This window comes from Opisthocomus hoazin, chromosome 2 (assembly GCF_030867145.1).
Source record: "Opisthocomus hoazin isolate bOpiHoa1 chromosome 2, bOpiHoa1.hap1, whole genome shotgun sequence".
NCBI classification, from domain to species: domain Eukaryota; kingdom Metazoa; phylum Chordata; class Aves; order Opisthocomiformes; family Opisthocomidae; genus Opisthocomus; species Opisthocomus hoazin.
Window position 1 is genome coordinate 46086152 of NC_134415.1, and position 26315 is coordinate 46112466.

Sequence of the window (26315 nt, forward strand, 5' to 3'; positions counted from 1 at the left end):
TAGGGAATGGACTGAACAGGTCAGATGAGCCATCCTCGGCCTCCTGCTGCTGCAGACCGGCTATGTGGAGCCCCATGAAATACACCCGTCTACGCTGCAGTCACATTTCTGAGCACACATCGGCATCGCCAAATTTCTTTTTGCTGCCACACAGAAAAGTCACTGCACAGCAGAGACCTCAGCTTGGTAACATGCAGCCTTCAGGTGTGCACATCAAATACTATCACGTTCATTAACCTGACACTGGCAACAGCACAGGATTGGAAGGAAACTGGGAAAACGCTGGCATGGTCACATGTTAATTATTGAAAGATGTAGGTGATGATGATGATCTACATTGATGATGTAGAAAAGAAAATTACTCAGCCTGAAAAATACATATTACTCCATGGATCAAAATAAAGGTCCAGCTAAAGGTTTGAGAGAAGCATAATATGCTTAACGACAACACTAGTGCCAGCTGTTTAAAATTCTTCAAGAGTAAAACGATGGAAAACTATACAAAAAGGCTAACCAAAATGGGACTGTGTAATTTGTCACCTTTCACAGCAGTTTTAAAAGTTAGTTGCTATAACGACAAGAGCAACATTTCATTATAATCACATTCACTGATAATTCTTTTGACATTTTAAAATACAGTAACTTTAACAAAACATTTAGTTTAAAAAATCCACTGAAATATCTACATTCTAGTAACTTTTCCTTCTTTTTTGTTAAGACACAAATATGGTTGTTATATGTCATTTGAAATTCTATTAGATAATATCAAATGTCAAAAATAATTATTCTGGGCCTACTTAAAACACATCAGGTATGTGCAATTTTGTCTGTAATATGTATACACAGATCTCTCAGACACACACCAAATGAGAGTGAAATGTGACTTGAAAGTTTTAGTTTGAGTGAGAAAGTTAGTGTACTTATTACTGATGAGTTATACAAGCACTTCACGGGGAGAGGAATGGAAAAATCTCAAAACCATGGGAATTTCTATTTCATAGGACTTAGGATACTTCAAAATTTTATTTTATCCCAAGACAGAATGAAAAGGCAAAATGTCCCACAAGACAAAATTTCTCAAAAGCATTAACTGTGGGAATTTCAACTGCCCTCTTAATAGCGTTGCATTTTCCTAGGGCTGATGGCAACAACAGCACACAGAGTGGACCTGCTAGACCAAAAAGCTGCATCAAACCACACGAAGGACTGTAGTTTTTTGGCCAGATTTTCTATAAAACCTGTCCATCAATGTCAAACTTTCCTATTTTGTCAAATTAACATTTTACGGCAAGAGAAGGATTGCTGACATGGAAAGTCTCTGGCCAGCCCTGTTGATGAACACCAGCAGGACCAGGTATACTCATTCTCCCTTTTTCAAAGCCACATCACCCGCCAGTGCCTCTGTGCTAGTGGAATTTTCTTCCACCCCCCCAAGGAAGCTGTAAAGCCGTAAGATTCACCGAGGTACAGCTGTGGTCCAGCAACCGCTGGTGTTGTTTCTGCACCACACAGCACGCTGTGGCCGTTACAGGGGAACCCTGCAGCTGCAGCACCCCAAAGCTTTCCAACTGGGCTGACTTCAGAGGCAACTGAAAAACGCAAAGTTGGAGACGTTTGGGCCAGATGACAGAAATCCTTCTCTCCAAGAAACACAACTCTGTTTTTCAGTTCTGTAACACCAAGACAGCAACAGACTGGAAACCTGTGAGATGTCACGCACAGCTCCAGGACCAAAGTTTGCTGCAGGCAGGACTGTTACCCAAATAAAACCGACAGAATTAAGGGCAGTTAATATCACAGATTCACAGAATGGTAGGGGTTGGAAGGGAACTCTGTGGGTCATCTAGTCCAACCCTAAATACAGCAATGAAGCTCCAGTGTCTCTAACTGGCACCTCAGAAATCTGGGCCTGGGAACTGGTTTGTGCCTGGACCACTGATGCGCTACAGGGGAGCTATGGGAACAATGCCTTCTGCACTACAGCTCTTCATCCTCAGCCATGATGCAGGTGCAGGCAACAGAAGATGAAGCAAGGGGTGGTGGCAATCCTGATGCCTCTTTCAGTTGTGGCATCATGGCTTTCTAAGCAAAACTCATTGCCAAAATGCATCGTAAACCAGGTGTGAACTGACTCTGCTGCTCACCGCTTTGAACTTGGTGCAAGCACCCACATCAGTGGAGAAACTGCAGGGAGGTGAGATAACAAGAGGACCTACAGGTACTCGGTGCTAGCCCGAATGGCTGTAAAGTTTTCTGAAGCCCTCTCTGCAGCCACAAGACCATCATCATCATCCCTAATGTTGCATCTGCCAGTTATCCTTACATTTAATACCCACAGCCTAGACTGTTATTTTTCAGGGGTTTTCTGTGGGGGAAGTGTGAGGAAAACAAAAGCCCACTTTTCTCAACATAGGCAGGAGAAATCACAAGAATTAAACAAACACTCAACAACCACTTCCCCAGATATACCAGCTTTGATAATCTACTGCCACACTTCATGGGAGCCGTGGGTCTCCCACGCAGTGCTGATGCCGAGGCACCCATCGACACTGCTTCTATGCCACAGAGTCAGTATTTCACATCCATACATGATTAGTGCTGGGAACTGGTGGGGCACAACATCATGTGAGTCTTCCCAGGGCTGATATGTATTTAAAAAAAAAGTCTTTCCAAAACCAAGGCGCATGATACCATTGCAGATTTTATTCTAGGGGCCAGAAATGGGCTCATGGGGAGAGGAGTCCCACAGTAGGGTGGGTGGTGAAGAAGACAGTGCCTCATCATTTCAGTCTTGCTCACGACCACATACGTTTATTGTAACAACCACCGCAGTACAGGGGTACTGACTGCCACCATGGAGACCTCAGTTTGCTCTCAACCCAACAATGCCGATTAAAAAAGCCTGAAGAGAGGGACAGTCTGTAATCCATAAAGTCGTACCACAGCGTAAACCGTCTTTGTAGCTCAGATGACATCTGCCCAGATGAGGTTCCCCTCATGCCCTAAACGTGCCCATTAACAAATGCAAGGTTGATGGAGCATTAACCCAATTAATGATCCTGGCGCCTTTTTCTCAGTGAAAGATTTCTAGCTGTGGTTTGATCAAGCTTTCTGAAATACTTAGGTAAATTCCAGTGTGATAAAATTTTATGCTAGGGAAGTAATTGCCTTCATCTGACAGCTCTGGCAGTGGGGCACTTACTTAGGAGCACAGAGGCTCTTGGGTCACTCCACTGTGGTGGCACTCATCTCCCCATTTTTAATCAAAATGAGGATTTTGACAGTCTGATAATGTAGAAGAAACAGCTTAAACTGTACTACTTTTTGCTGTGAATTACCACAGGCTTTATATATCGCAGATGCTTGGAGACAAATTCAACATTTCTGTTTCAGAGCGTACAGAGGCCAGCTCGAGAAGCTCCTTGTGCTCTGCAGGCCACGGCACAGGGTTGTGAATTACCTTCCCACTTCATAAGTCATCAGGCGAAGGCAGAGAGGGGAAGAAGATGCTGATGAGTGCCTCAGTCCCAAGCGCCCAGCACCCAGTGTTTCGCAGGTCGATGGGGCTCGTCTCCCATGAGCCCATCAAAGTACCACTCGGGGCCGAGATGGTCACTGCAATCACAGCCCTGTGTATTTGGGATTAACACACTGAGGAAGGGCAGGATAATGTGTGTGGTGCACTGGCCACACTGGCAGGGAAGGGGCCATCAAGGTACAGTAGGAGAAACCACCCTGCAGCTGGTGCCATGCCAAAATATGCCTCAGTTCCACGGCCTTAAAAACAGTGAGGAAGTTTCAAGGTACTTCACTAAAATTGTGCGTTCCTGGCTGCACACATGTAAGGTGTCCTTTTGAATTTGATTGATGTCTCTGAGTATTATGGGCCCCTTCATATTCTGAAACCTCACTGTTTAATTTCAGAGATTTAGGAATTTGTATTAGCAAAATAAAACCACAAAATAATTTCATATGCATTGTAAATTACAGTACTCCTTCTTCCAAGGAAGTACATTTATTTTCCTTTTCAAGAATAGCTATTAAATGGGAAGTGCAGCAACAGGAATGCCATAAAGAAATGGTACTAACTCCCACTGAGCAATTCTCACCTGCAAATGTGGACATCGAGCAAAGAGTGCCCCTGCACAGAGATCTAAGGGTTGGGTTAGGTCAAACTGACAAGGTGGGTGAGAGGAAAGACATAAGGAGCTTCCTGAGTTGATGTTTTAATTATTCACTCTTGTAAATGAGAAGTGCAAATCAAACCTCGACAGGAAAAAGCCGAGGCAGAAGATACCAGAGGATGCTCCGCAGCAGAGTAACTCGCAGGGGCTACGCCCAGCACGGCACCACAATATTTCATTTACAAGAAACTGCTGAAACATTTCTAGGGTAATCTTGATTTGATTCGATTTGCTGGGCTGCATCGCCGCCAAGTACACTCTGTCCCCAGCGGCAGATTGATCCTGACACGCTTAATAAATTAATCTGCCTGACAAAGTGCTGCTCCCTCCCCTTCCTCAAGCCCCCCCTGAACAGCACAGAAAGTCAGGGAGAAGGAGAAGAGCTGTGCAGCCGCTGCTGGTAAGAGAGAAATGGGGCTGCTGCCCCCCACCTGGGGCGTAGGATGGGGGTCAGACCCGATCTCCTGCCCCAGAGGGTTATCCTGGGATGGTTCCTAAATGCCCACATGTTTAAACCAGTTTTCTGTGCGTATATATCCCAACGGTCCTGGAAAGTGCTACTTCATATGGAAGCATAAATCTTTGCAGTAAGGATCTTCACTTGCGCTGTGCTCGGTGGGAATTGTTATTAAATGCAAACTGGGACACAGATAGCAATTACTGTTTTGCTCAGACTACAAAATGGTAAAATTCAGTAAAATTCAATCTCTTGCTATTAACTGTGTGATCCTGATAGCTAACTAAAGCCTGTTGGATCCGATCTTGGCAATTAAAAAGCAGAAATGCTCATCCTAAATACTTCTCTTCTGTTCACTCTTCTCTCTCCAAAGACCTGCATCTGAAATGCCCTTTTTTTTCTGGCCCACACAGTTCATCCCACAGACAACAGAAAAGGCACTTAAAAATCTCTGCAGGCAAGTCAGTGTTGTTGCCCCATAATACACAGCACTTGTCTAACATAATTGGATCCTGCGTGAAGGGGAAGACAAGAAAGAAAGAACAGCGAAGCACTTTTAAATTTCTAGAGAGCCATCAAAGCCCAGATCTAATCATGTCAGAGCAGGACTACCTGGAGCTTTGGCTCCACAGGTGAGCAAGCTGCTTGTCAACATTATTTTCCCCCTGATCCTGCTACTTTTTTTGAGCAAAACTCTGCCAGGATTGAATAAATTTGGCGGTTTGGTTATAATATAGAATATAATTTAATGGGATTATAACCAGCACGGTTTCTGTTCTGGACTACAGCGGACCAAAACAAGTTCATTAGTAGACCCAGGAACAAACGTGTCGTGGAGATGCGCAGAACGTCTAGTTACTGCACGATTACTGTCATTGCATGGTTAAATGGAAGTGAAGGTAACAAACACTGCCCTGGTGCCGATGTGGACTGCAAATGCTGTGTGACCAACTTTATATGGAAATCCTCTCCAGAGACCTGTTAGGGAGTGGGCTAAAACATCTACCATGAACAAATGCCATCAGGATGCCCAAGCAGATTTCTCATTACTTCTGCTGTCTGGGTTCACTTTTGACATGCGGGGAGATGAATTTCCAGAGATTTCTTGCTGCCACCTAGTGTTTCCCACTGCTGGCCACGAACAAAATTTTCTAACATCTCAACTTTGTATCTGAGGGACTTCAGCAGCACTACTGGAGGCTTGGCCAGTCCATGGAAATACGAAACTCCATCAGCTTTCTCAGCTGAGCCAAGCGAGAGCTCTCTGGACTATCTGACTGAAGCTTGGTAAAACACATTCAAACCTTTCTACATATTTACTGGGGAAAGCATTTACTGCTTACACTTTACCGTTTACTTCCCACGCTTTGCTCTGGAGGATCGCTGCCATGGTACAGGAACCAGAAGGATCCTGCTGCCGCAGCAGCCACCCCAAAGCATCACCTCCACCTACCCCAAATCCTGCTGCTGGCCCCAGAGATCGTCTGGGTCAGTGCAGGGAAAGTTTGGGAGGCAAAAAGCTTGGCTACACAAATGGAAAGGAAACAACAGCCATGTTAGCAACGATGGAGCCAGAGCCCTCCACATCCAGGCAGCAAGCTGGGAGCGTGGCTCATTTACCAGGGCAGGCAAGCAAGCAAGTGGAGTTACTGGAACAGCTTCCTATAGATCTGTCTTCAGGGACTAACTTCCCTGTTAAAAAAAGAACCTGATTACAAGCGCCCTTGCTCAGGATCTAATTCCTGGCTCATTTCAGGTTATACAGCACTACCTGGAGACTATTCCCAGTCTGGTATCCCCAGAGGAGACCAGATTCAATTTCTGAAACGCTGACACCCGAGAGTTTGCCCCTATTATGTGTATACCTACAGGTTAACGTGATTCTTGAGCTCTAAAGCAGGCTAGTCTGCCTCAGCAGATGTAGGCCATGAACTCTAAATTTACTTTCAATCTTTACTTAGCACATTGCAAAGTCCTGCTCACCTGCGTAAGCTCTCATTAATGTAACTAAAGCTGGCCTCCAACACCAGTATTACTCCAACGCTAATATTACTTAAAATCACAATGCTGATGCAAACAGCACTTAAAGACATTCCATTACTACTTGTATCACAGAAAACTACTTTTACTCACAGAATTCTGTAACCGAATTCTGTAACCTATTATATTGTCTATTATTGCTGCAGGCCCAGGTAAAGTAAATCCTTTCTCATGTGAGCTGACCAGTTCAAATCAATGCCAACTGTTGCATGAACAAAGCTTATTCACCTGACGAAGGATTTCTGAACCATATCTGCACCCTGCAGACAGCAAACACTGACACTGCTCCAGGGAAGACCTCAATGATCTCAGCAGGAACGCACAGGTGTAGGTGCAAGCCTGCCTCCAAGTGTCTGCAGGAGCAGGGTATTGGTAGGGCAAGGTCCTTCGGGGATGTCAGGGACCCTTTAAATAAGGGACTTGACCAGCAGGTAACCGGTTATCACCCCTCCAAGGCAGAGGGGCAAAATGACGCACTTGAAGCCCTACTGCAGCGCTGAACTTGTCTGCATGGTCCAACGTGGACCAAAGCACCATTCCCTACCCAGCACTATCTGCATTAGCTAGAGGGACCACCTCTGAAAACCCCATTTCTGCAAGCATTACTCCTGGGTCATTTAAGCACATTTAAAGGATAGAAATAAGATGTAATGTGAAAAACTTGTTTTGCCATTTACAGTATTTATTGTGTGTGGTGGGAGAGGTTTTTTTACCATCAGTCTCAGTGCTCCTCTAGGATGGCCAAGTCCTGCTTGTAAAGCCTGATGCTGGTGCCTACAGTTCAACTGCAGACAGACCCTCCAAACATACCTGCCTGAACCTGAGGAGTTTGTTATGAGGGGCAAATATCTTTGTCAGAAAAATCCTGTAAAGAATTGATTCTCTGCTTCATTAGTTGAACTGAAAACTGAGGAACATTTTGTGTTTTGAGTCAATCTGAAATGATAATGATGCTGTTTTTTCTTTTCCAGATGAAGCCCTAGAAAAACAATTTCAAGTCAGGCTGGGTGAAGTGCTTCAATAGCATGAAACGCAATGGTATGAAAATGAAAGAGCTATTGCTAAGGAACTTTGCTGTTCAGAAATCCAGAAACTCAACACTATAAAGAAGAACTGAGAATGCATCAGTCAAAAGCACCATGGGCAGACGTGCTTCCTTCACTTGATGATGAGTCTAGGTTGCCAGTGTGACACCGTAGTAAAAAAATCCATGCACCAGTTAACGTAAGTCTGACAGATGAAGATGTGTTAATGTCACTGAATGTATGTGGATATGGGTACGAAGACGACCTGAGGAGAGTGCAAGGGAAGGAAAAATTGGTATTACTGGAGCAACAGTACTCTTCTCCCGTAACTTTTGTTGCCCTCAGGTGGTTTTTCACCTCACCTGACCGCCCTGTTGAGGGTCCATCAGTGGAGAGGGATGGGCAGCTCCTGCCACAGCAAGTGCCAGAAGATGAGTTGCTGTAGCAGCCTGGCTCTGAGCTGCTTCCTGGGGCACTTCACATCCAAGGCTGCTTTGATCTTTCAAATCAAAATACTTAACATTCTCACAGAAAAACCTGAAACCAACCATTTCTGATCTCCAAAATGTATCCTCTTCCAGCTGAAACTCTGTACACTGAAACTGCATTTTCCATAAAATGAACTACTCATCTGAAAAATTTCTTCCTCTTCTTTTATTCAGGCACTTTCTCTCTTGTGGAACTCAACTTCACAGACAGCAGCAATAATCTTCTATAGGACTTACATAAAAACCTATAATTTTCTGAAATCGGACAATCAGAAACAAAATCAAGTTTCCTCTACACAATGTGGTATGTATGAGAACCTATTAATCCTGTGATACAAATCCTAAAAAACTTCTGAACTGTGCACTTCTTGCATTTATTTGTACTGTGGCTGATTTTTACAGTGTTAGATTTCCTGCAAGATTACACAAAACTGGCATCCTGGCTCTTCCCACACCAAGGAAGTGTCACAGTAAGACGCATCCATGGACACTAGGTGGCATATTTGTATTATATCTTCACAGAGGGGCACAGAGATTGACTGAAGTAGTACTGTCACTTAAAAACGTCGTAAATCAAAAAGCCATCAAGAATGAAGCATTATCCCTTTGAAAGTAAAACTTCTATTCAAATGTGTTGTGGTAGTTTCTTCTGGAACCATGCAGCATCAAATACATTCCTGTTCAGTGATGAAAATAAGTTGAAAGCAGGGCTGCCTTACAGTACAATTGCAAATCTGACTAATTACTTGTAGATCAAGGTAATCACAGAAGAATTTAGGCTGGAAGGGACCTCTGCAGGTTATCCTCCTTCTCAGAGCTGGGCTAATGCCAAAGTGTGTCGGGTTGCTCAGGGTATTGTCCATCTAACTTTGTCCCCTCCAAAGGCTGAGATCCCACAGACCTTCCAGGCTGTCGTCCCGCTGCTCAACCACACTTGCTGGCAAAACATTTTCCTTTCACCTAGAATTTCCCATGCTGCAAGGTCTTGGCTCTTGCCCATTTTGGAGACACCCCCTCCACCATCTCTCCTCCCAGCTGAGCATGCGCCAGGCCCAGCGTGCGACTGCAAAGCGTGTAATTAGGAAACATGAGTTATTACGCTGAACTTTCATGATGTGGTTACAAGGAAGGTCCACGAGATGTCAGCAGCCTTCCAGGTCCTGTCGCAGCAAGAGCGGCACCCTGGTGGGATGGGAGCCAACCTTCTCCAAGCAAGAACTTCAGACTGCCCCATCTACAGAGGAACCATGGGAGGAATAAGTAAAAAGAAGGAGCTATCGAGAAAGAGAGGTAAAAATTTGGGATGGGGAGGAAAAGAGGTTAGGGCAACCACCGCTTTGTCCATCTACCCTCAGGCAGTGTGAAAAGCCTTTGTGCAGCTCTTGATTTCTAAATCCCCCTCTTCCTGGTCAGGCATTTCCCCCATGCAATTCCACGCAGGAGGAGAGTGCTGCGGGTTATCTCACGAGAGCTGGACATTTCTGACCGCTGAAGTCCAGACAAGGACCCCTGCTCACCTCCCCTCTTTTGAGGTCTTTGGTCACTCAGCACTGGCCCGGCTCTGCAAACGTTTGGTGTCCTCGATCCAAGCAAGGAAAGCACGCAGATGTAGGAAAAATATGACACCTTAAAAAAGGCTTGAATTTCATTGCTGGAAATACTTTAAGAGGCCAGACAGGATGGGGAAGAGAAATACCTACTTTTCCTTCTGTCAACATGCACAGTAAACAGAAGCTTTGATTTTCATGTCAGAGCTATTAAAAGGGCCATGACCAGTAAGTAATTTTCTGATTATTTTTCCCCAGTGTAATAGAGAGGCCGAAATACAGCAGTAGAAGTTTAGAAAGGTGTTAAAGATTGCAGTTAACTTGCCAGTATCGGGGTCAATGTTTGAGAGGCAGAAGTGAGAAAAACTAAAACTAGTAAGAAAAAACATATAGATTAGACCACTGCAACATGAGCGCAAAAGAAAGAGAAAAGCCAGTGACCCTGTGGTCTGTTGCCTGCAGAAATTCTCCGCTCTGTAACGCCCACGCATTGCAGTACCCCAGGTAAATGAACTGCGGCAGGTTAATGGTACAATTAACGTGCATCTCCAATTAACATGCATCTCAGCCCAGCCGCAGGGCATTTAAGGGAAGTGATGGAGAGAATGTTGTTTTCTCTACTTTTAAGGCAGCTCAACCCACATGCACAGAGAAGGCTCCTTCCATTTCACTGACAATACAGCATTAATGTCAAGCTGAGGTTCTTACTCTGCCTATTTGCTGGCTGAACAGCGACCCCTCTGCATCGCCAGGCTGTGCTAATGCTCGTCTCGGTGTGTGTCAGATACCACAGGGCAGCGAATGCCCTCATCTCCTTCTGCTGTGTGTTTTGGAGGGAAGAAAATGGGAGAGAAAATTCAGGAAACATTTCAAATTCCACCACATGAGCACGGTTGGATTTATTGCAATATGCTCAAGGAAGGACACGTGGAGGTCCCACCAGGAAGGATTCAGCCCTCTTGGTGCCACTACATATTTTCCCACCCAAATAGTCACAGCCACCTCCCTCCTTACCCAAGCACAAGCACACCACCATGTCATCCTCAAGCTGAGTGTACCCTGACTTGCCGACAGTGTGGATGGGTGAGACTACCCAAAGCATCAACAAAAGCAAAGTGATGGAGGCTTCACACATGTACCAGCACAGACAACTGAAGAATAACCCCAATGTGGGTGTCTTTCAGAAACAAATGGTGTTTTTTCCTCCAGTAACTGACAGAAGTGAGGACTGTCAGCTCAGCTGTTCGCTGCACTGGGAAACAGGAGCAGGGCTTTTAACAAGTCTTCAGTGCTGTCCTGCTCCCACTGACAGCAGCAGACACTCAAGCATCTTAACGGAGCATCTTTACAAAGCCGATGCTAAGCTCTTTTGGCAAAAATCCCCCAGAATAAGTTTTCTGGCATTTGTTTTATTAATATTTTAAGCAGAGTGGAGAAACCACAAAGAATGAGTTTTGCTGCCTGAGGACAATGCATTTGCTTAATTACTGATTCTGAAGCTTTCCAAAAATCAAAGGGCGGCAACAAATTGAAGCTCCTGTGTAGCCTAAGGTTGATGACAGGCCAAGCACACTGTGTGCTGAGGGCAAACATTCAACCCATGAGCTCCAGGTAGACACTGGACAACTACAAAGTAGGGAATGAAGTAAGAGGACCAAGAGGCCTGGCATCAGAATCTCAGACTTCATGAAGCCTATTTTAAGTACAGGAAGACACAGACAGTTCACATTTTTCACGCAGAGATGTTTTCAGTGAAAAATCAGTCTTTTTTCAAAACCGCCTCTCTCCACACCCCAAACCTATCAAGATCATTATCGCTTTCTATTTTTCATGAAATTTTCTGCCACACTTTACTGACTCGTGCCAGCATCTGAAACACGTAATGCTCTGCTGGTATCTGGGTCACCCACACCGAGCAGGGGAATCCCATTATTGTCTCTCCTCTTACTTGAAATGAATGAGTCTGTACAGTCAGCTCCGGTTTGGATTCAAACGCCGATACGACCGTGACACGCCGCCGCCGCCTGCGTGCAAAACCACTGCAAGCCTTTGATCCCAGCCAATGCAGAGGCAGGGCCATGGCATCCCCCAGAGTGTTTGGGAGCCCAGGGCGCTGTCTCTTCATCACTGCTGCTGCTGCCTTTGAATACAGATGGAGCAGTGAGAATGTTTATCATTTACTGGCTTTACCCAAAGCGGTACACTATGTACCATCAGACCCTATCTGCTTTGCAGACTGAGAAACAAGCAAACACCACCAACCAGTAAAGCTGCAAAACCTACAGAACTCTAGAAAAAGTCTTTCCTTTCCTCTGCTTGCTTGCTTTGGGCTTCACCCAAAGCTGAAACACCAGTTCTGTCTCAAAACCAAAAAACTGTGCTCTCAAAGTGTACCTCTCCGATCTCTGCTACTCTTCAGTCGCAAAGGAACACTTGTTAGCAAGAACACTTCTGCCTCACGCCATAAGTGGAGTCAATACTGAAGTAATTCAACTGAGAATAAATTTAGGAATGCAGAACAGCAGAGGTACGGAGCTGCTGTAAGACCTAAAACCACCGTATGAACTAACTCTAGCCAAATGCCTCAGCCTGACTTAATACTGTGACTCAGGACACAATTATTAATCTTCTTCTGCTACACTTCAGTGCATTCACAAGTGCGTTAATTAAACTGTCAACTGCTAGGTGGAAAAGAGAAAAGTTGTAAACAATATTGAGATCTCGGAACCTTCCGCCCCTACTTTCGCAAACTGCAAGTGTATTTTAAATCTTCAGTTCTCACTGAAGTTATGAAATCCTCAGTGCCTAAATAACCTTTCAACAGAACTAAAGGTGCTGGTGCATAAAAAGTCCTTCTACATGAAATGATTATGCTGAACTAGTTTAGCAATATTAAATATTCTTAGTTTTAAAGTGGTCACAAGTCAGTTTCTCTCAATACGTCAAGTTACATCAAAACAAGGCATGTTAAACCTTAATAAATACACAGTAAGATGATATCTTGTGATAGAGTTAAAAGCAAATTCTCAGAAGACAGTCAATGCCTCTTAGTTGTTATCAAAACTAACCTGTTTTTTCTAGCACTGTCATGGAGGCCCATTTCAACAGGAAGTAACCGAGTCTCAGATAGGGAAAGCAATTGGAGGGCAAAGGCACTTTTTCTTGAACCCTTCAGTCTTAACCTCATTTCCTTGTCTAACTATACCTTTGGAGCAGTAGCATGCAATTAACTGCAATTTGGGTAATCTGCTTCCAAATTCATATCTTCCATCTATGCAGAAAACCCTTCCTGCAGGTCTTTCCACAGATGGGCTTGCTTGTGCTCAGCCCCACGGCCACTGCTGAGATGGGTAACAGGCTGCAGCAAGCCTGTCCCCAGGACATGCATCCTGGGAAGATGTCGTGGGAGGCATGGCTGCATCAAGGACCACCACAGCCTAAGGCTACACTGGAAGAACGAGCTTGGCTCGGGAGCTGCATTTTGGCTCCTGGCCCCCATCCTTTCCTGGCACAGGTTAGTTTAGTTCAGAAGTGCATCCCTGATACATGGACATATACAGACCCCTGATGTACAGACACATGTAGACCTCTGATATACAGACAGAAAAGCAAGAATTGGCAGTTCCTTGGAAACAACTGACAGTGATTTTCTCCACTTCAGAACGAGGCAATTACTAATCTGGGGCTTCGTCCTTCACACCCTGCAGTGTGTATTGCTTCAGTGAGACTCCGCACATGAGCCAAGCTGCTCTACTCTCTGAGCCAAGTTTTTTCCCCAGCTGTCCAGCCTGAACCTCCCAAGCCACAACCTGTTTCCCCTCATTTTACCACCCAGCGAGGAGCTCAGCTCTATCACCTGCGTCACCCGCTCCAGGCAGTGGCGGGTGGCAATGAGATTCCTCCCTGAGCTCCTTGCCTGGCTGAACAACCAATTTAATTTTTTTGCTTTGGTGTATTTTTCCCTCTCTCCCTTGCTCCAAACAGCCTTTGCCTAAGAGCACCGTTCTTAAATTAATTATCAAGGAGCTTTATGCTGCGTAGGAGCATTGTTGTGGGCCTCCACTGGGACTTGTGGCTTTTTCTTCTGCAGCCCAGGAGTGTGAAGGCACAGCCCCTGCGAGACCCGTGACTCACCCTCCTCTGGGACATTCGTACAAGTTTTACACATCTAATAATTCTTCCTTGAAGCCTTAGTATTAAATATTTGGATTTGCAGCTCTGTCTGTACTTGCACACTCCCCAGCCATGCTTGCCCCCCGGGACAGCCACTATTGGTATTACTTCATTCAGGTTACATGCAATTAAAGGTAGGTTAGGAAATTCAAAGGTGACTTTGCACGATACCTTCATAGGTGCGAGCTGGATGGGAGTGATGCATGAAGGATCCACCATAGGCTTTGGCCTGTTTGCCGTGTCTGCCAGCAAGCTGTGCCATTGCTGAGGTAGTCCCGTGAACTTCTGCTCCCGGTGGTCAAAGCCAGTGTGAACCCGATGCTCGAAGTTAGAGGGCCCGGAAATTTCAAGTCTTTTCTTCTTCTTTCCAAACATGGTGGAAAAATCTGGAGAAGTCACAGGGAAACAGAAAAGAAAAGGGAAGGAAAAGGGAAAGAAAGGAGAAGGAGAAAAAACACAACATCTTTACGCTTTGTTGCAACCTGCAACCATTCTCTCTACTGCATAGATAATTTCAGTAGACATTACTAGCCAAATACATGTATAAACTTTACTCCATACATACTGTCTTTGAGATCTATTCAAGGAAAGCACTTATCTGACCTTCTCTCACAGGATCTGAGATTTTAAGAAATTAACCCAGTCTCTAATCTATATGTGCTCATAATACCTCATGAAACAAGGAAATGCCTCTATTCCCAGGAGAAAGCCACAGGTCCTACTTTCCACTCCTTTATCTGCTATCTGCTTGTGCTGTAAGTTGCATCCTGTGAAAGCTCACATCGCTGAGCAACACCAGCAGCAGCATGTAGCTTTGCTTGGAGGACAACATAAAGCGTAAGTGGCGAGCCGTGCCTCGACACCCCACAAGGCTCGCCACGCCACGAGAACAAATGCACACGCAGCTTTGCATCTTAAATCTATATGCCAGATCTTGGAGAAAAGACAACCCATCCCAGAGGAGAGCCTGGCCCTGCTATGTTCATATCGAGATCTCAGCTAGCAGCAGTGAAAGGGGGATTTATTCCTACGCCATTTCAGTGATGCAAAGAGACTGAGAGCTCAGATCTAATTGCAACCTGGTCTAAGGGCCTTTATCTGCATTTGTAAAGGGTCCTGCTTAAAACCAGCATCAGGTATCAGCTGCTATAATCATCATATTTATATGGCGTGGCTCCTCCTTAGGGAGAGAAACAATTTGCTGAGAGCACCAGGTGCCCAAAGCACCTGGGTTTACATCCCAGCGAGTGCAGCTCGCTGGCTCCCAGCCAGCAGACTCAGGGGGGATTCATTACAGATGGCCCAACTCTTTTTAAGGTCCAGCAGGAAGGATCAGTTTCTTTAGTCTTTGTGCAGGTAGGAAGAGAGAGCAGTCCTGCAGTGTTGTGCCAGCAAGGAACTTGAGGTTGCTAGAGGAAATGTGACCTTCCCAGCTTGTGCATCGCTGGAGAGACCTGGGTTGACCTGGCTGGCAGGAAAGCTAATTGTTATCGCACCTACTCTACAGAAAGTGAGCATTTTGGTCAACTATTTAGTCATTATTTCCTGACAAGAGTGGGTTTGTTTGCCTTCCTCCTGTCTGCTTTGTCTCCCCTGAGGAGCCTGGGGAAGGCAGCAGGAGGGTTTGCAGGGCACACAGGGAGCACGGGCAAATAGTGGGGCAAGAGAGGTTTCAGAGGCGAAGTGGAAGGAGGCGTGAACCACAGACTGAAAGGGATGAAAGTAACTGCTCACTGTATTGGCATAGCAAATAGCCAATACACTCACAATCCGGGTTAACCCTGGGGTTTGGCCGGTCCCACCTTACAACCAAGTGCAGCCTAATGGTTATATTGGGGCAAGTTCAGAACTGACTTTTTGAAGGACTCCAGAAACCTGCTGGTGAGGTAAGGAGAAAATCCTGGTCTCAGGGGAACAAACAGAGGTCCTTTTGTTTTTCAGTGAAATACTGTCCTGTCCGGGAAAAGTCCTCTGCCTACTTTCTGCTGTCTCAAAATAGTCCTCCACCTTGATCTCGTGGTCAAATCAAGCAGGGTTCAATAAGCCCCTAACCAGCATCTGGCTGAAATAGCAGCTAGACAAGGAGGCCAGCAGCTCTATAAGACATCATGTATCACAGGAGAGACTCATCTGTAAAGGTTCTGCCCCGATTGTATGATTCAGGAGGTGGAGAGGAGAAGTTCAGCAAAGAAAATACAGCTGTGTTGCTGCTGATGTAAAAAAAGACAGGATGATACCTCAGGTACTTATTCCACCTTCATTCCCTTTTACTACTTAAAGATTAGGTCTGTTATTTGAAAAATGATTGCTGGCTGCTGTACAAGTCCTCTCTGTGTGTTTGCAGGTGATTATGTCTCCCTTTTGCGTATTTTCTTTAGATGGAGCAGACTTGCTCCCATTGGCCTTTCTTCATAGGTCTCGTCTTCCACACCTCCCTCTGGCTTTGCTCCCCTTCTCTGAACTCCCTCCAGATCTCCTGCCCTTTTGACAGTCTCTCTGCATCTCTGTTAACTCTGGTCTCTTCCTCACCTTCTTCTCCTGAAACCTCTTAAGACTGCCTTGCTCTTTAGCCCTTCTTCTACCTCCAACACCATGATCTTTTTATTTTTAATGTCAGTGGCATGTCAGGTACCTCATGGCACTTGCGGAGCTGTTTCCAGCCTAACCCAAAGCTGTCATGGTTTGTCTCCGGTCAAAGATTATTTCTTTTCAAGGTTCAAACAGAAGCAGCCAGCAGTTCAGGTAGTAGCTCATATTCACTGCTCATCCATGGGGCTCCACAAATTCCAGCCAGCTGCAGATTAATGGCACTGGATTGACTTCACTCGCCCTCTGGGATGTGAATCTATGAGACGTATCGGAGACCCATTTTCAGTCCTCAGCTGTAGACATATACTTCTTCATCTGATCAATGCCAGTACTTGCAGGGTTTTCCGCTGGACTTGCACCCTAATGGAGCTGTTGGATGCTTGAAATCCAGAACCCCAAACACCATCAGATAAATAAAACCACATGAGCTGGAACACTGCATATTGCCTTTTTAAAAATATACAGCAGATTTATTCAACAAGATATTGCTCTTTTGTTGTTAAATTGCTCATTGATACATTGCACTCTCTTGTTTTAATACCATTGCAGCTAGAAGCAAATGTGACATTTGGACCAGCAGCACCTTTACTTTCTCAGGAGGTTATTTTAGTCTCAAACCTGATGACAAGGCCATTTTTTTGCATGGAGATGGTGTCTGAGGCCTGGGCAGTGGGACTTGCTCTGCTCTTCTGACTACAGCTGATGCTTAGATCAGCTTAAATTGACTGTGAAGCTATAGCAGGAGCGATAGGGAGTAATACTGGCACCTCACACAGCAAGGGATGGATTCAGCCATACAGGCAAATGCAGAAATGCTATGCATCTCAGCGGCTGGAGAACATCCCCGCAGGGCTGTGCCTGTGGAAGGTGACTGGGAAACATGGCTGATGGTGGTCTCCGCCCTGTAGAGTGGGGTAAGGACTCCCCCATGGCCACCTGGCCCAGCTCTGCAAGCAGTCTCCTGGTGCTACCGAAAGGAGCTGGCTCTTAATGGTATCAAGAATAATGCTGTGCATGGTTGCTTTGCTTCATCAGCCAGCAAGATCTCTCCATTTCACTGCAAAGCAAAGCTGACCTCTCCTTATCGCGGTCCCTCTGTATAACTGTAATTAATACACACAGAAATCACAAGGAAACTTCACCTCCCCTGATTTCTCCCAAAGAATGGGAATGATGCTACTTGCTTTCCTCAGCTGTCTGAGGATGTGGGTTTTGGGCAGCCAAGCCTGGGAAACCTCTTGCTCCTGGCTTGTAAGCACCCTGATTCAGTCCCCACTAATGTGCTTGGTCCTTAGGACTCAAAAACACAAAGATGATTTAATTGTTGCCATAGCTTTATCGATATGATATGAAAAATTAAAGCATTTAATCGTTTAATCAGGTGTAGAAGCAGAAAACATCCTGGACAAGTGATTGAATGAGAAAGCTCTCCAAGGCTTATCAAACTGTTGTAGGAATAAGAGGTACCTTGAGTGCTTTGAAGAAAAATGATGGACCTTTCCAGGATGTCAGATAATGTGTGTACAACATAAGTGTTATGAAATTTCTATCAAAGCACAAAATGTATGAAGTTAAAGTTCATTCAGGCACCTGTCCATCTTCTGTCACACACAACAGCAATCCTCTCGCAGCTATTAAGAAACCCTAACCTCCTAATAGGATTTGTCAGGAAAACCTCCCACAAACAACAGGGCAATCGCTGGCATTTAGTGGAAGCAAAGGGAAGTAAGTGGCTGTAGGGCAGCAATGCAGGGCTGCCCGTGGGGCATCCTCACCCAACCCTCTCCATGCCAGGGCACTCACCCTTAACTTAATTCCTCCCGACAGCTTTCAATGTACTCCTGATCGTGCCAGGTCTCTCAGCAAATGCCACCCCTCCATGCAGCTCCTCCTGCGCTCGCCCCCACAGAAAGAGAGGAAATGAGAGGTACCATACTCCTCATTTGTTGCTATTTTTGTGGGGATGAGCACAACCAGGATGTCTGTCCTCTACTTGCACGTGCTTTGCCAATGAATATTCTGGCTGATTTCAACACCACATACACGGAGCAAGATGATATTCAACACGAGGGGGCCTGGGAGAGCCTGTCCTACTGACAGCTACTATTGATGGCAGTGGGCTTCAGCTAGCTTTGGGGGGGAAGAAAAACAGGATGCATCATTACATGGCTTCAATGGGCTATTTCTGTAGAAAGACTTTAATTACCCTTGCACCAAAATGATGCAGCACATTAATTTTGTGTTTGTAAATGGGAGGTTTGAAGGAGGTACAGTTACTGCAAACAAAGGATTTAGTAAGTGTGACAGCATGAGACCAAAAACAAGCCTGTTCTTAAGCAAGAGGAGGCAGGAGACAAGTCTGTGTTCAGCTCAGGGCTGCGATATGGAGGGGCTCCTCCAGCCCATGGTCCAAACATGGCACAAGAATAAAGATGAGGGACTTTGTTTCTCTACCAAAGCCATGATGGAAAAAAATACAGACGTGACATTTATGGGAGGAAAACACAATAATGGTGGGGAAAAATCAGACTCTTGCACTGCCTCTCCTTCTGACAATGACTGCGTAACCCACAGCCGTGCTGGTCCCAGCTGCACCAATGGGGAATGGATAGCAGGATTGATGTGTGAGCTGTGTTTTGTAGATACAGCTACCCAAAACCTTTTATAATGGCAGTATTTGCATTATTCAAGTTTCCACTCAAGAAAGGTGCACCACCAGCTCTGCTGGTGCCTGCTGACAAACAGTCATAACAGCTCCATCCCGCTGCTGCAGGAGCCGAGGTAATGCTGAAAGGATGTTATCAGAAGAAATCACTGCATCTTGCACTTAATTCTGTTTACTGTAGTACCTAACAAATTGAATTACATGCTAATCAGTACACCCTGCTTGTTAGATCTACACCAGACCTGGCTTCTTTTCATTTCACTCCTTCCCATGCACAGAAATAATTCACTGAGCACCACAGTGCCATAGACTCTCGGACTGGTCCAAATTTGATGTGTGACCTCCAACAACAGATCAGGTCCCCACACGCAGAGAAAATTCCCTGTGTCCAAAATGCAAGAGGGGGCACAGGCCAGCAAAGCAAATCGACTCTGGCAGCTACTGCACCACCACTGTGCTGCCTCCCACTCACGAACGAAGGTGTTTTTCTAGCAAGAAGTGTCCTACAGCCCTGGTCTGGAGCAAGAGGGTGGCAATACTATTTTGGGTGCCAGTGGAGCCCACTCAGGCCCTCCGACGAGGGTGTATGTGCTTAGGGCAGGATTTCCAGCAATAGCATTCCCACAAAAGTTAAAGCTTTGCCCAGTTCACACCCCTGAGCTCACGTCCAGAGCTGACAGGTTGCTCTGTTCAGTTCTCATGCTTGGCCCCACCCTGGGTTTTTGGTGGGTTGCCCTTCCCCTGTATGTGAGATCAGGGGACACTCAGGAGGGCTGATAAACTTGAAAGTCCAGATTTATACAAACAGCCTTAAAGAACAAATTTTTGCACTTGCAGCATGTAAAACCTGAGACAGTTGGAATAAAAGGAAAAAAGGATGCCTTCAATCCTAAAGTTATTTCATATTCTGTATCTTTTATCATACCCTAAGTAAGAGTAATCCAGCCAACCCACCAAGTAAGACAGGCTCAACTCTGCCTGACTTACGGAGTGCCATACCTTTTTCCCAGTGAAAAAGTCAGAGCCACTTTTTTCTTCCCCTCCCAGCAGCTATTGTTCTAGGTTAAAAACTAGGGAAGCTAGAAAGGCATATTTTGTCTTGTAATCTTGAAAACTACCAAGGAGTCACAACTCCATCTGCAAAGCACTGACAATGGCACTTTCCATCCCAGATGACCCCACAGACTAACACTGAGCAAAGGTCTGTGAAATCTTACCATACATAAAAATGTACAATCACCTTACAAAGTCAGTAACTACAATAACAAAGCGAGATAGGTAGTTTTACCTAAAAACGGAGCTTTTAACGACTACGTACCACAGCTAGATAAGCCCTATTTTTTTTTTTTTGTATTATAGTATTTCAGCAGCCACATGCTGTGTCCCACTAAGCCAAGGAAATCATCTGCATCCAGCAGCAGCATAACCCTGAGCCGCCGTGGGAAGCTTGCAAGTATTTCTTACGCACACCTTGCTGCTGCTCCTCGAGCACTGGGCTAGGCTGTACATGTTCCCTCGGGAAGGGCTCAGTGTTCATTGTCTACCTTTAGCCCAGCAACACATTTGTTTTTTAAACAACCAGCAATTAGTTCATTTTAAATTAGGAAGCGCACGCTGCGTTAAGTCCAGGAACCCGTATTTTTCTGCAGGGATTCCCTTTGGTTCCTCTGCTGAGCAAGCCACAGCAGAGCCCTCTCCCCTCAGGGACGGTCATGCTGCTAGCATCTGGAAATTGCTTTTGCACACACTGAGTATCATCTGCAAGCCCAGAGCAGAGGGCAACAGCGAGGGTTCAGACTCCCCAATGCCCCATGAAAAGGCACATTTTCCCCCAAGGCAGCCACACAGTCAAAAAAGGTTAATAAAATAATTCATTTTTAAGAACATTTAAGAAAACTGTTAGAAACACAGACTGCAAAATAGGAGACAGGTGCGGGTCGCTTTCCTTTCACAATTTTTACTTACTAGTAATAGTTTTCTGCACCACAAGGACCTCAATTATTCCCCGCCAGAGCAAACAAAACATGGTAATACACCATTAGCTTCTCCAGCTTCTGTTCCCGCGCTCTGATTAATAGTAACCTTTCCTGGTATTTGATCGTAAATGAAAGAGTATGAATTGAGAAGCACAAATTAAATTAATGTGTCAAGCCAGCTTGCATAGCCCGTACTCCAGATAAATGTGAGCTGGGCTGATACTCAATCTCCAGGAGAAAGCAAATGTCTGGTATGGATTGTGGCAGCATAAATCACTAAGAAGTACTCCGTAAGCATGAGGTAGAAATGACGCTGGTTGTCCTTCAGCTCACACTGGCGCAACTCCCTACTGCTGAGGCAATCAGGAGGAGACCAACACATATCTGTGTATCTACATAGCTACAAAAATGAGGAAAATGCTTATTTTTTTTTAAATAAGGAATAGCAACAGTAATAGCTTTGTATTTCCTTTTTGTTTGCTTTAAGGATGGTTCTAAGCTTCTAGGTTAGGACCCTCTGCTGCTGCAGAGCAGGAGTTCCCTTTGCAAAAAAAAAGTGTGCCTTGATTACAGGTATACATTTTTTAGAACAGTTTACCTCTATTTTTCTATTTTTAACTGTAAATATAGAGAACACTACCCTATTTTTCAGGAGATGAAACAAAAAGCAATGGAAAAGCAGAGCAGACTGATGGAGAAGCCAACAAAGTTAATGGAAAGGCCCTTAAAAACCGCACTGGTTTCAGGTCAGGCCTGATATACCACTGACTCTGGGTCAGAGGAGAAATCCCATTTGACTTCCCAGATAAGATACTCCTGAACGCCTCTCTCATTCCCAGAGGATCTTTCTGGATGCACAGGATGGAGATGAATAGGGGGCACCGAGCAACCGGGGGGCAGTTGCCTGCAGAGCACGCTCAAACCACAGGTAGATGGGTCCTGCGGTCATGTCTTGTATTCATTCATTCATTTATCTAGCTGGAGATTTCATTACTTCTTTAGATACAAGGTAGTTTCAGATCTCATGAAAAGATACTGTTTCTTGTGTCATGTGGATGGATGACACCCCAATGCAGAATACTACTGGGGTGGTTCATCTATCTAGTTAAGCGACCTGGTTTCCTGCAATCTCTGCTTTACCCTCTGCTCTTCTTAATTTTCATTTGAGCATTTCAATTTGGGAACAATAAAACAAACCCTCAGAAAATGTTCTGACATGCCCCACCAATGACTTAAGATCACTATTTTAAACACCAACTCTCTGCTAGCAACAAGAAGGATCTACAAATCCTCAGTGGACTAAGTCAGTCGAGACAGCCTAAATTTTAAGAGTCCTCTCTACCATGCTGCTAAGCTCTTTCAAATGTAAATAATGTCACTGATGAAAAATTAATCACCTGTGACCATACAGGTTTTCCAGTCTAACTCTATCTATTTTAATTCAAAGAAAGTATAGAAATACCACTTTCAATGCATGTCCACATGAGTTTTAGGAACAAAAAAAGCTTGATGGTCAACAGGATTCAACTTATTCCCATGGATTTTCAATGTGTCTTATATTTTTTGAGACGAGACATACTCATAAGTCATTTATACACTATTAAAATACATGCTTTAATAATGGAAAAATATATACTGATGGACTAGACCACACCTGACAAGTACAAAAATACCATCTTTCCCAAAGCCCCTCATTTACCCTACGGCATTCTGCTCATTTCAACCTTAGGTCAAATCAGCCAATTTTTCAGAGTTCCTGTGTCACTGCACAATAGAATAGAAATACATTTAAACAATTACAAGCTGTCCAGGATTTGTCATTGTCCACGTTTCTTTTCAACCCCACAACACCTTGTTTATGGTTGAAAATGCCTTCATTCGTCACTGCACAGCAAGGTGTCTCTTGATAGCTGACCCATGAGACATATCTAATAGAAATGCACAATGGAACAAAATACAGGAAAAAATAATAACACAAGGCAATGCATGCTTCTAGAGAAACAGTAAAAGCCAGTACAGAGTGGCCAAACTAGGATTGACGTACTCTAGGGAACAATACTCATTCTTCTTATTGAAAGCTACTCTTGTACAAGGACTCATTTCCACACACTGACTGACATGTGCTTTCCTAATTTAGAAGTCTTGTGATTCCCAGTGGATTCTAATGCTCAGTAATTTTCAGCTGAGTAGCTTAAACGCACGTATTGTAGTCAGTCACTCTCTATTATCTTATACACATGCACACACATATAGCGATGTACAGACAGAGATTCCTGCAGTGAATTAGTCTTCAACAGCTCTGGGCAGATTATAGCGGAAAAAAAAAAAACCCAAAGCCCACCAACCCCTGGAGGTAACTCAAATAATTTCTATCCCTAGCAACTGAAAAGATTCCAGATTTGCAGAGGGAAACAGTCCTTTGGGTGTTCAGCTTAAGATAATTAATGGTATTAACTTTGTAGGAAACACTGGACACTCACAGGGAGGGGGTGTTAAATAAGGCACCCGTTACATAAGACACCCCAAATCTGAAGCTACTTCTGAAACCTCAAAGCAGTTGTAATTTTTCTTCTGAACTGACATTATTAGTAGTATTTTCAAATACAGAGTTATACATTACGAAGGAGTTAGGTTCTCGATTTCTATGTTTTGAATTAGGAAAAAATATTCAGTAAAAGGAGATACTGTCAAGAATGAAAGTGATGATACATCAGTAGAGAAGACGGAGTGAGCAGAGAGATCAGGAAAGCCTGCAGGAAATATCAAAACCACAGTTGTAAAATAATATTACCTAATTCTGAATATTAGTAAACAATGCTGTTTCTAGTGGTTGGGATGACTGTAGGATAAGAACTGCAGGGATACAAAAATCATATATCTGTCAAGAGAAAGAACTGAGAAAAGTGGTTGAAAAGCCCTTGGAAAATTGCTCAGGTCAATCATACACCAGGTTACACTGTCTCTGCATTTTGGGCAACATCCTCAGCGCGGTCCACAGGCAAAGCCTTGGCAAACAGACGGATTGGCACTGACCCAGAGCACAGTGAAGAGGGTACTCAGGCATGAAAATTTATTTTGGTTTTGCATGTAAAGCTTTAGTTTTAATACTCTGAAACAGTTTCTTCCCCAACACTTGGTGGTGGTTGCAAAGCTGGCATTACAAACATACCATTGACCAAAGTGTGTTAGGCTGTGGTAAGGCTTTTTTACAGTTCCCAGGAAAGACTGATCATGAGACCACACTGCTCCTCACAAGTACCTTGTATTTACTATTGATATATCCTAATAATTTGTAAAAAATAGCTTTTCCTTTAAAAAAAGAATACAAAACGGTTTCTAGGTCTCAAAACCAATTTATCTTGTGCAGGTTGCATCCACACACGTACCAAAACTGCCTCAAGGAGAGGCGTTAGGGGGGCTGCCTGCCCCAGCACAGGTTTGTTTCACAGCACCCAGCGAGTGCTGCGGGGCAGGCGGTGACGTGCACGAACAGGACGGGAGGGGGACACGGGTCTGCGACAGCATCACGTGCCACCGAAGCACATTCATAAGATGGGGGCTCTGGCGCCAAGCTCCTGCTATAAATCCTCACTGGTACGTTCACCATCAACACACTCATTTTTTTTCTATAATAATATTAACTGCATTTCTTATTTTACTTCTAAAACAATACAGGCTGTGCTGGCTCTCAGGAATTGCTCTATTACCATAACGTTTGTAATAAAGATTGCTTTCCAATGAATGATCAACAGAAACAAATGCTTCCTAATGCATTATTAATGGCAAGCCTCTGATAAGAATATTCTTTAGGATGAAACACATCTTCTGACCTGTGTTTACCATGAAATGGAACAAAATCAGATTATTTGGTATGTTAAAATATATGTTAAAATGCAAACAAACATATCTAGATTAACATATCCACAGCAAGTGTCTGGAAGATGAAAATCAAGCCTGTTATTGTCATCACTGTGGGTTTCCTACCTCCAGGTTTTGCTCTGTATCACTAACGTATAACGGAAGGAAAAGTATTTCTGTAGTCTACAATAAAATGCAAATGTATAGATACTACTTTACATTTTTTATTCGTTACATATTTTGTCTTTTTCTCACTCTACATTGTGCTGAGAAAGTGGTTTGAAAGTCAGTTCTTATACTATTATCTACTGAGTTGCTGTCACACAATACTCTGTTTCCATATTAGAACTGATCCCTGGAAGGGGTTGCTAGAGCTTACTATTTATTGCCTACTTCAGAAAGTTTACCATAAGCTCTTTAAACGGAACATTGAATATTTATAAAGCAATGTCTGCTCAGTTCTCCTCCCTTTGCATCATCCACAACAATCAATAATTGCAACTGAGTAATTCCTCAACACTGATTTCTTTGGAGCTAGGCTATCATGCCATGCAAACATCGTATTTTGCTATCTCCAGACATTTGTTTGGAAGTGATGGGTCTCACCCGTTCCCTGTTGAACTGGGAGATAAAGGTTGTAGAGAGAAATGGAGACCCTTTATGCTGTATCTCTGACACCAATGTAAAAGTTTTGAGACCAACCACAGAAAAGCAAATGAAAACCTAATATAATGTAAACTGAATGAAAAAAACCACACATTTTTCTCTCCAGGCAATGAGTGCAAATACAGAGTGATGAATGCTACTGTGAGGTTTTTTATTGTTTTCCAGCTTATAAATGATTAAAATTGAAATGGTTTTTGACTGCAGGTAGGTTTTGAGCAACTGGAGAGGTTACTGCATCTCGCATGGCCACCACTGCCACCTCCCAAGAGATAATGCTGCAACAGAAAGCAGCTCCCATTCCTTCCTTCAGAGGAAGGACGCACAGATGTGAATCACTGCATCTTACTGGGCTCATTCATACGCTGTTTCTGGGAAGGCCGCATTTTGCCTCTCCAGGATGGAGGGTTTCATCTGAAATGGTCTGAAAGGACACTTCCAGCCTCTCAAAAAAAACAGGGAAAGGAGGTTGCCAGGTGCCTATGTGACCAGCTAAGATGACTCCCAGAAATCTTGATCTGGAACCAAGAGAAGCTGCCAGATGACCATATGTATGAGCTAGCTCAGCTTCCGAGCTTTTAGACAATTACGTCAAAATGCCAGTTCTTTCCTGCTTGAACAGTATGACATCGTCCCTCCCCAGCCCACAG

General features: G+C 44.3%; 1 protein-coding gene across 2 annotated transcripts in view; it reads right to left on the reverse strand.

Annotated features, from left to right (window-relative positions):
• Positions 1 to 26315, reverse strand: part of PAK5 (p21 (RAC1) activated kinase 5) — a 93191-nt gene that overhangs the window by 26914 nt on the left and 39962 nt on the right. For both annotated transcript variants that reach the window (XM_075413480.1, XM_075413482.1), the window contains exon 2: positions 14086 to 14300. In XM_075413480.1, coding sequence (XP_075269595.1) covers positions 14086 to 14289 — 204 coding nt within the window. In that variant the 5' untranslated portion in view covers positions 14290 to 14300. The remainder of the gene's footprint in view (positions 1 to 14085; positions 14301 to 26315) is intronic.